Below are 10,939 nucleotides of genomic sequence, written 5' to 3' on the forward strand. Positions count from 1 at the left end.
GAGAGGGAGTGGATATATAGCGCTGGAACTGGAAGCTGCTGGGGACTTGTGGTCACCGGAGGAGTATAATTTCGATGATGTACATGTCGGTTCCATACACTTTAGCGAAGAGATTCGTCTCAAGATTTTCAACTACTATACCACCAAGATGTTACCTTTCTCCGACAGGTAAAAAAATCTGCACACTTTGTTCCTCATTTTAAAGGACTTTAAAAGAAGGTTTAACCTTTTTAACGGGTTTTGACACTGTAACATTTATGTTTTCCAGAGTATGAGGCTGGTGTTGAGAGGTTTGGTATTTCGAGACAGGCTAGAAGGGAGAGGTCAGCGCGGATTCTGGGTGAGCCCGTTGTTAGGATAATGGAAAACTTCCATAGGAGGAGAAACTTGAAAGGCTTGCATGATTTTGAACATAGAGTGAACGATCGCTTTGTTTGTTCGGTTCTTGACATGGACGCTGACATAATTGCCAAGATTACGTTTTTCAAGTGGGCTGGTAGATGTGGAAACTTTCAACCTAACCGCTCCACCTACATGGTCTTTCTACATTGCCTTGAAGAAGAGGCTAGGAAGCTTGATCATGATTCTGATGCGACAGAGAGTGTATACATCGCTCTCTTGGGATTACACTTTAAGTTTTGTACGGTTGAGAAAACTTTTGATCTTCTCGAGGAGATTAAGATGAAACAGACCGGTACTTTTTCTACTTTTGCGGAACTGATACATGAATTTCTCAAAGTGGGGAACGTAGAAGAAGCATATGGTTTGTATGAGAACATTCGTAGAGATTGGTTGAGGTGTCCTCATCTCGTCTTCTTACACAAGTTGATTAACATTTTGAGCAAAATAGGTAGAGTTGAGGTGTTATCAAAGGTCTTCCGAGTGTGGCAGTACATTGATGCGTACGATGCTCTGATTAAGACTCTATTTGAGTCCAATGCACCTGATTCAGAGGTGATGTATTTGTTTGATCGGATGAAGGCGGACGGTGTTTCCCCTACTAAATACACTTACTCAGTCCTTATAGATGGCTATTGTCAAAGAAATAGAGTGGACAAGGCTCTGTTGCTTCTCGAGGAGATGGACGAGGGAGGTCTCCCACCTTTTCCTCCAGTGTATTGCAGCTTCATAAACACTCTTGGAAAGGCAAGTGAGCTATCTAAGGAAGATAAAGAGAATCTCAGAAATGTGATGATCAAACATTTCGGAAAACATGGAAAGCTCAGGGAAGCTGTTGTTGTGGATCTTCTCAAGGACCAAGGAAGTGGTTTTGATGTCAATGCGCTTGTGTCAGGAATGGTGAAGGCTGGTATGATAAGTGAAGCTAATTTGTTGCTTAGAAAGATGGAAGAAAATGGCTTCATCCTGGATGTAAATTCACATAATATCATCCTCAACGGCTTTGCTAGAGAAGGTGTGCCAAAGCTGGCTATTGATATGTTTGAAGCTATGAAGCAATCTGGGATTAAGCCTGATGGTATCAATTATAATACTCTTCTTGGATGTTTCCTACATTCTGGAATGTTTAAGGAGGCTGCAAGAGTGACGAGAGAGATGAAAGATGAAGGTTTTGCCATCACTGACTCATCAATACTTGAAGCTGATGGCAATGTGGATCAAAATCTGCTGGTGGGTTTGTTGATTTTTCATCTTCTTGAGTTAGCTAGCTTTTATAGTGAAAAGTATATACTGAATGGGTGCTAACGTGTGTGTTTACAGCAATCCAGGTTTCAGGACTCCATCATCACAAACAATATCCTCTCTCTATTGGTCTTAGAGTTCTTATTAAGATTATACCTTTTTGAAATTTTGATCATATCTGAGAAAGTGAATAGCTTTTTTGCTGTTCATTTACATAACCTGTAATGTCCTTGACTTTGGTAATGGCTTCACTAGATGACATGTGAAGCAGGATCGATGAGCATGAGCTAAATGCTGAGATTGGTGTACAAGGCACAGACGATGAACCTGAGACACCCGCTGGTTCCCCCTAAAATGGTGGTTCATGCTCAAGTTATCATCAAACTTGGCAAATTATGCTGTATAATATTTTTTAGTTTTAGTTATGATGATGATTTTTCTGTGTAATAAAGTCTATTTTGTTTAAGTTTTAGTTTTAGTTTTAATCATGCTTAAAAAGAAAATTTTATTTTGTAAAAAACTAGCCTTTTTGATGCTCATTGTTCGGTTATAATAGATGATCTGACATCAGTACGTTCACTCGTAAAATAATGATTTGTTCAGATGACCAAACACACAACATCCTGAAAGTAAGTAGCATAGAGATTAGGGCTGGGCAAAAAAAAATCCGAATCCGAAGAACCGATCCGGATCCGATCCAGAAAAGTAGTATCAAACTTGAACTGAAATTGACTAAATATCTGAACGGATTCAAAATTTTGGCACTTAGAAAATCAAAACCGAACCCGATCCGAACCGAAATATTTTGGGTACCCGAATGTATCCGAAATAGATTTATATAACTAAATATATTAACTATTTTTAGATTTAATGTATATTAAAATTATCCAAAATATATAAGATACTTTTAAGTTGTCCAAACTATTTGAAAATATATACAAATAGTCAAAAGTAAATATCTAAAATAGCTAAAGTATACTCAAAACACCAAAAATATTTTAAATATCTATTGATCTTTTATCCAAATATTCAAACCAACTCAATTTATATGTTAAGTTTATGTATTTTGATATATGTTATTCAAATTTATATGTAATATATTATTTTGTTTATAGATTTTGAAAAATTTAGAGTATATAATAAATTTTAAAATTTTAAAAATAATTTAAATGGGTTATCCGATCCCGAACCGAACCCTCAAAGATCCGAACTGAATCCAAATCGAAATTTAGAAATACCTGAATGTGCCTAAAATCTTTAACCCCGAAAATTCAAAATGCCAATAGATCTAAACCGAACCTGAATGGGTACCCGAACGCTCACCCTTAAAATGTTAGAATCTTGTTTTGTGTTAATATTTAAAATTAAGAAATTGTGCTCTTTGTTTCTTGTTTTATGACTAAAAATTGTGCTCTTTGTTCTGTCTCTGGTTTCTCTTGTATACAAATCAATAAAAGTTAGCTTGTTGAATAACATAATTTTTTGGTCTAAGTCGAACAACATAATTGTACACCATTAGATGCTGAATTGCTTCAAATGCAAAAATGTTGAATATATTATATTTATTTTTTTGGTAAAAAAGATGTCAGAAGCTATCCATTTCGAAGCTCTTTTTTATTCAACATCGATTTTGGAACATTCACATACGATGGTTTTGGGTTCCTCGTATTAAGTTACACATTTATTTGATCATCCGATTTGATGTGTGCGTTTTAAAGCTTGCTGGTTCTGCATAAAAAGCTGAAACATTTGTGTTTGGTGATATGGACCTAATTTAATATTTGCCCTTCTGTCGAACACCAATTCAGCTTCACAAGATCCCGGGCTGTAGCTGGGTTGATGTTTAATTGACAGAGTAATCTTGGAAGTCAGGCATTGTTGAAGGAGACATTGTTTCAGGTATTGGATTTGCATATGCTTTAATTAACAGTAATCATCTCTGGCCATGATTCTGAAATATTATTAGACAGAAGATTAGATGGTTCAGTGTCTGTAGTAACAAGAGACACAGCTGTAAAAGAATTCAACAATGATCCAGACATAAGTGGTGAATTCGATGTTGCATGTTTTATCCGCTCTAAGTGAACTAACTAATGCAAGGTTCTTATATCGTAGCAGGTGCAGGTGATGCTGATATCACTTAAAGCTGGAAACCTCGGATTGTATATGCAAACGATAACATGTGATGGTGACCGGGTTTTAGTATCCGTGGGATCTTGTGTTCTGGCCAGTCTTCTTCTCGGGAAGGATCCTTACATCATGAATCTAGGTAATAGCAGAGCTGTGCTAAGTGACCTACAACGGTAATAGGAAGCTGCAAGCTGTTCAGCTCACAGGGAATCACACTGTTCATAACGAAATCGAAGAAGCTAGGCTCTTGAGTGAACATCTTGATGATCCCAAGATCGTTATTGGTAAGGAAAACTTAAAAGTTACTTGTACTCTAGGAGTTGGTTAATTACTTGAAAAAGAATGTATTGTTATCTGATACAGTTTACGTATTAGATCCGGTAAAACAGAGAAATAGATAACAAGGATGATAAACTGATTATGTTTTGATTACTGAAATGATAAAGAAAATACAAGTTTAGAGAGGTTTAACCGGAATCTCTCAATCTCTCCATGAACATGATGATCAAACAACTTGATACTAAAGCCTTACAACCCTACACAGTATTTATACTCTCAAGCTACTCGTTCTTTCCACGCACATACTATGTGAGCTGCAAGCAGAGCACCCCATGTGCACCTCCCACATCACACACACACATTCTTCATGAGCCAACACCCCATGTGCAATTGTCGCTGAGTCAGCATGATCCCTTATTCTTCTAGAGACTGCCCTTTGAAGAACCAACCTTCCCTTGGCCAAAACGAGCGGTGCGAGGCTTCCTATTCAGCTTGGGCCTTCCTCCTCTTGTATTGATAGAGCATCGGTGGATAGTAAGCCTCATACGTATCATTATCATGGTGATTTGAGAGTATCATCATCATAGCTTTTGTCTCATGATTGATTTTTCAAAGGGCTAATACGTTGAAGGAGAAACTGAAGGATGTTGGAATTCTCCGGGTTCGTAACCTTTTGAGCCCACTTAACGTTTCAGTGAAACCATCAATGAGAGTTCACGCAAGATAACGAAGTCAGATCACTTTGTTAAAGTTGCAAGCGATGGTTTGTTCGATTTCTTCAGCAACAAGGAAGGGATCGAGCTTGTGCATGGGCATGGCTTCATTTCTATCTACCCTCCTAGCTAGCTTCATTTCTAGATACCTTCATGGTTTGTTCGATAAAACTGCTGCTTTTTAGTTTGTCTAAGCCTCTGGTTGTTTTTTTTTAGCCTTGGCTTATTACTTGGTTCGTAACTAGACATAATTGGTTTCTGTTAATTGATTTAAGTACTATTGGAATAAATTTTGAACTTAGAGCTTTACTTCTCGCGTGTTTATGAATATTCATATTACATAATGTAAGGTGGGAGTATTTAAACTTCAATATCTGAGAAAAAGAATGTCTCCACCTGAGGGGCTCTTGAACCAAGACCACAATGTTACGAGCCTTGTGCTCTACCAACTGATCTACACAGTCCAGTATTTGGGGATCCCCCTTGACTTCTAAGAAGCTCTCAATGAGTGATTGCCAGCCCTTCATTTCGATTGCGAAAGTGAGCCCTTCATTTCGATTGGGAAAGTGAGCCGATACACTTAATTGACGACATGAACAACGTAATAGTATAGACAATGCTAATGAACAACGTAAAAGGATTACTAATGTATCAATGTCTCTGATAAATTGAAATGTTGGTTTCTTAGGTTTTACCAGTTTGGTATGAAGATCTTGAGCTATATGATATAAACACCAACCTGTTATATTAGTAAGGGTTTTACGACACTATGAAAGAACATAATCAATATGCATTAATAAATAATTTCATTAGATTCACTATTTACCTTTATATCATTTTAATACGAAGAACAAGAAATCCGCACTTAAATTTTTTCATATGCTAGTTACATAATCAATATGCATTAATAAATAATTTCATTAAGTTCACTATTCACTGTTATATCATTTTATTGGTTAAAAAACTCATAAAAATTTAATTCAATAGCGTTTCCTCAAACACAGTTGAGATCTTAAAGTATCTATGATCTAGAATTTGAATGATCAAATTAAAAACTAGCATAAAATAGTATAAATGAAAGATCTAAGAAAATGTAACATAAAGGATTATCATCAAACATCAAATCATCCTACTATAACCTAATCATGATCAAACTAAATATTAGATCCTAAACACCATGACTTGCGGAGAAATAGTCATAAACATAATAAAAATAGATACATAAATAAATAAATAAAAAGAGAGAGAGATGATGAAGACACAATCACTAGAGTAGAATAAAATATTTAAAACCAATCTAAATGCATCAAGATAATAGTTTAGATCTAAAAAAACAAAAATTGGGCAAAATAATATTATTCCCTTACCTCAATAAAGAAGAAAACATAATTAAATACAAGACTAGAGTTAAGAAGATGGAAGAATGGCAGGGGAAAATAGAAGCACATCTCATCTCTTTTGATGAAAAGTTGTTTGAATAGGTGTTGATGATTTTCTCTACCACTACAAGACATACTCATATCAACCTTGATAGTATATTGAGGAAAAAATACAATGATTTTGGTATGAACTTTAATATATATTTAGCTACATTATACATTAGACGCATCTTTGATAACATACACAAAAAAGAATCTTGATATTTACATATTTGGCGTGGTAAATTTTGTGGTTGATAATTATATATATCATCACGAAAGATTATTTTCACATAATGGATGAAAGTATAAAACCTATCTTGTTTGTCATGTTTATTTGTTACTTAGCAGGGTTTGTCATATCTAGAAAATGACTCTCACGAATACACATGTTGTTAAATGTTTGAATTATCAATGTGGTGATGCACAATTCAACTATTAAATACAATACTAGAGTTTAAAAAAATTTATACGAGTGCGATTTGGCCATATTATAAGTTGATAGAGACAAGTTCTAGAAAGATATGTCCCCATTATCTCTTGGAGACATTTCACCTCTAGAAGAAGTTGTGTCAATTATTGGTTTCCATATGATAGGCTGTTATACATACTTATATATGTGTGAGACTAATTAGAGATAAATGTGTGTTTAATGCTTTGGTTACTAAAATGTAGGTTATAATATTCAAGTTACAAGAGGCCTTGTCATTAGCTTTAAATTCCAATAGTACTGTGTGAGTGACATCGAGCGATTGACAATAGTTGTAGATGCAGAAATTATTAGTGGGCATAGTGGAAGTCTAATAATCATGCAATGCAAAGTGGTTGGTGTGACATTCCAAAGTGTTGATTTTAAAAAAAGTGTGGAGTTCATATTAGGTGAGTCAAAACTGAATATCTTATATAATTATTTTGTTCTTACGTTTTACCTTACTATTGCATTTCTCTTGACTTTTACTTTCTGGTCTTCACAATGCAGTTCGGTCATTCCAATCTATGTTATCATGCATGTTCTGTCGTCTAGCGTTGAAGAGAGTGATCGACACTCTAGATTTGGCTGGTTGAGATTAACATGTAGGTACATGTTATAATGTAGTGTAAGTCATTCGAGAATCCTTGTTGAGAGCATCAAATTGTTATCTCGAGCTCACAAGATTATGGAAACTTCTGACATCTCTCTTGCAATAAACAACATTCCGATAGGAAATGACGACACATGTACTAGAACACCTTGTTTAATCATTCTTCTTATATGTTAACTTGTGAAACCGATCTTTTTGTGCAGTTTTTAATGCAACAAAAAGCGAATCGATTTCAGATACTTGGTTTCTTAATAGAGAGCATATGAAACTCTTTTACATTATTTAGAGACGGAGAAGTGCATGAGTGCAACATCACCTTAAAACTGGTTTGTCATCACTTGTTATCTTTAAAATTGTTGATTTACTTTGTTATTTTCATTGTGTTTTGCAGACATTCCACCTCTATTAAGAAAAAACTTTTGTTTAAATTATTATGAAAAGTGCATGAGTGAAATTTCACCTTGAAACATGTATATCATTGCTTGTTATTTTTTTTAACGTTGTTCATTTATTTTGTCATCTCATTTTTTTAATTGTTATTAATTGTATGCACGTAAACCACATATCAATGTGTAAAACACTAAACTCTCCAAGATACAACATATTTGGAGGGTTTGTATATGCATCTTTCACCCATGCATACATTAAAGATGATGTGATTTTTGTCGGTTGCGATTATGTCCTATATAAAACAAAATCAATAACAAAAGAATTAGAGATTGGAGAATAGTTGGTCATGCTTTCTTTGGTATGTTATTCTGTTTGTTAGAGCTCTAAATGATTTTTATTTATTTAAGACTTGTTATGTTATCCTCTATTGATTCAAATTTTGATATTCCAAAAGTTCATCATGTGAGATAATTTTTTTTTTGATATAGATGTTGAGAGATAACAATCATGACATCAATTAAAATTTTACACGCTTGGAAGATTTACTGGTAACTATCCTATCTAATATGTTTTCTTAGTTCTTAACCAAAACATTTAGTTATTTGAGAAACATGTACATAAGGTAAATGAATTGGAAATGAACAGTCTTAATCATCTCATTGAGCTCGTAGAGAGATGTTGTATTGAATATTTGAGGTTCAATTTACAAGCGGTCCTCGACTATGAATCCGCTATAAAACAACAGTTGAAATCTTGGAATGTTATAACATTTTCTTCTCCAAGTCTAAGAATCTCAGAAAGACAGTGACTAGTTTTGGTTTCTATTCTAGATTTGTAAGTTTCTAAAGTTATGAGTATGATTTTAAAATAACATAAAAGGGAAGTTTAGTGTATTTTTTATTGACTTAAATTATCTGTTTTGCTAGATATCCTCTTCATTTTCTCTTAAATGACATTTTAGCATCTTTTTTATGTTTCCATATACTTGATGTTTTTAGAAAACTATGCAAAATATAATGACATATACTCTTTGTACCCTTATATTATTCTTTCTAGTCAACAAACTCAAGTTTCAAAGTAGAATAATTATATTCCATGTGTCTTACGACAATAGTCAATTGATGAAAAAAGATAGGAATATATTGTATTTGATGCCTTAATTTGTGTGAAAATGATAAAACGTCATCTAGAAGAAAACAAAGAGAGGCTAGGGAGTAACATCTTATTTCATTTGGTTTATCTTGGTTTCGTTTTTCACTGAATCCAACCAAGCAAATATTGTCAATTCAATTACAACTATCTTGGTTAGTGATTCGTATGAAAAATTCCTTTCGCTTTCGCAATAAATGTTGTGTTTCGTATATATCAAGAATCTGCTTGTGATTTCTTTGCTTATGTGAAATGAAAATCAAAGGCTTATATTGGTGTTTTCCTATCCATTAGATACACATTTATTGTGATATAATTATTTCGATTATATATCTTCCGCTACATAATTAACATTTTACGTGTAAGTTATATTTATATAATACTACGCGGAATCACGCCGTCCATAGAACCGGAGGATCTGAGCCTACATGGAATCACGCCGTCAAATTTTCCCTCAAACAAAGGTTATCCCGTGAAGGCCGTTTAACCCTCGTCGTGAAATTGGTCTGTGATGGGATCTTCGGCGGGAAAGATCTTGGAGATGTCCAAGTCCCAGTTCTGAGCTTCTCAATTTGTCGCAGACATTTCAACAGTGACGTAGTAATGAAAATCGCATCATGCCAATGTGTATCCGCCATGATTTGGTTAGTAAGTTGTCTGACATTGCTCTAATAATGAAAGTCGATCTCTCTTGAAAACTGCAAGGACTAATATTCATTGATAATGTTTACACGGTAAGAGACATAATGTATCAAATCTCTTTCTATCAAAAGTGAAGCACCAGATGGAATACCAACAAGAGTGGTTGAAATTTAAAGAAAGGTAATGCAGCACAAAGTTCTTCCCAAAGATATTGAATTGCCTAGGCAACCTACACCACAGACTCTAATTCCTGACCTTCTTTTATTAAAGTTTGAAAAGCAAAGCTGACGTGGTGCTATAGAGTTCAGCTAAACTCACCAACTTAATAGAGAAACTTCAAGCATTTCATCCATGAAATAAACCATTGAGTCCATTTTCTTCGTGGTTTCATAGACCATTTAGATTAGGCCTAATGTATATCTTATTGATATCTGAAATTTTCGTTTAATTTTGATTTTAAAAAAAAATATTACTAACTAATAATATATTTTAAAAATACAATGATCGTTCTCAGCTGATACATATATTTTACCAATCCTATTTGATATTAGTATATTGTGATCGTATTTAGTTGTTAAGTTCAAAAACTTGAGACTAACAAAGGTTTAAGAAATTTATTATAAAGTACATTTACTAAATGATTTTTTTTTTCTTAAAGTAAACACACAGTCTTGAAATGGGAGCTTTGTTAAAGTTTGTGTTTGGTTTTCGAAATCATAATTTAGTGGATATGTTTTTAATCTTTTTATTTTCTTATATAATACAGACAATGAAAATTTAGTGTACAATTAATAATAATACTTTAAAAGGCTTAAAAACCTGCAAATTAATAGAATAATAGTTATTGCATAAAATAATTCGATGATTTAGACAATTATATGTATTGTTTTTAAATTTAAATTATTTTTCTTGGTGAAATTATGAGAAGAGCATCATTTTCAAAAAAACATTTGGTCGAAGAGAAGAGCATCATTTATACCACTATTTTCTTCTCTTTTTTCACTTTCTCCTTTCCTGATATGACATTCATTTCACGAGTTGTTTTTGTTCCTTTACTCCTGAGTCGGTTGCTTTGTAATCTTAGATCCCAGCCGTCACTTTATCTCGTCTTTATTCACTTATATGGTTGTGACAAAAGGCCAAAACTCAAACCTTATAGTACGAACTTACAATTTGTGCAAGTGCAACATGTGTCTGCGCGGATCTAGTTTCCTCTTCTGAATTATTATATTACTAGGATAAGACCCGCGCCTTGCGCGGGATTAAGTTATTATTTTTATTATATTTTGGAGAATGAAACAATAGTTTGGCATCATTTGGATTAGGGGTGTTCAATCCGGATATCGGATTGGTTTCGGTTCGGTTCGGTTTTTTCGGTATTTCGGTATTTCGGTTAGTAAAATATAACTACTATTCTAAATCCATATTTACTTTGACTTTAGTCTTTCACATACTTTTCAAAGATTTCAACTGGACGACTAAATTGATCAGCCAA

At 33.8% G+C, this 10,939-nt stretch overlaps 1 protein-coding gene across 3 annotated transcripts; it reads left to right on the top strand.

Annotated features, from left to right (window-relative positions):
* Window positions 1–3: 3 nt before the first annotated feature.
* LOC103839947 (pentatricopeptide repeat-containing protein At3g16010) lies at window positions 4–6,030 on the top strand. 3 transcript variants are annotated; one of them, XM_009116437.3, is made up of 4 exons: window positions 4–168; window positions 269–1,629; window positions 1,720–1,753; window positions 1,894–6,030. In XM_009116437.3, exons 1-4 carry the CDS (start codon window positions 75–77, stop codon window positions 1,905–1,907), a joined length of 1,503 nt encoding a protein of 500 aa, XP_009114685.1. In that variant the 5' UTR covers window positions 4–74; the 3' UTR covers window positions 1,908–6,030. The 3 variants fall into 3 exon arrangements, with proteins under 3 accessions (XP_009114685.1, XP_033144939.1, XP_033144934.1); XM_033289048.1 differs by having other exon boundaries at window positions 1,897–6,030; XM_033289043.1 differs by having other exon boundaries at window positions 1,720–1,751; window positions 1,886–6,030.
* The last annotated feature ends 4,909 nt before the right edge of the window (window positions 6,031–10,939 follow it).

This window comes from Brassica rapa, chromosome A01 (genome assembly GCF_000309985.2).
Source record: "Brassica rapa cultivar Chiifu-401-42 chromosome A01, CAAS_Brap_v3.01, whole genome shotgun sequence".
Classification (NCBI taxonomy): Eukaryota; Viridiplantae; Streptophyta; class Magnoliopsida; order Brassicales; family Brassicaceae; genus Brassica; species Brassica rapa.

Excerpts from the sequence above, each read along its gene's own strand:
- LOC103839947 (XM_033289043.1), top strand. The coding sequence starts at position 75 with ATGATGTACATGTCGGTTCCATACACTTTAGCGAAGAGATTCGTCTCA. Across the intron at positions 169-268 it reads ATGTTACCTTTCTCCGACAG|AGTATGAGGCTGGTGTTGAG; the intron begins GTAAAAAAATCT and ends TATGTTTTCCAG. Across the intron at positions 1,752-1,885 it reads CAGGACTCCATCATCACAAA|GGCTTCACTAGATGACATGT; the intron begins CAATATCCTCTC and ends GACTTTGGTAAT.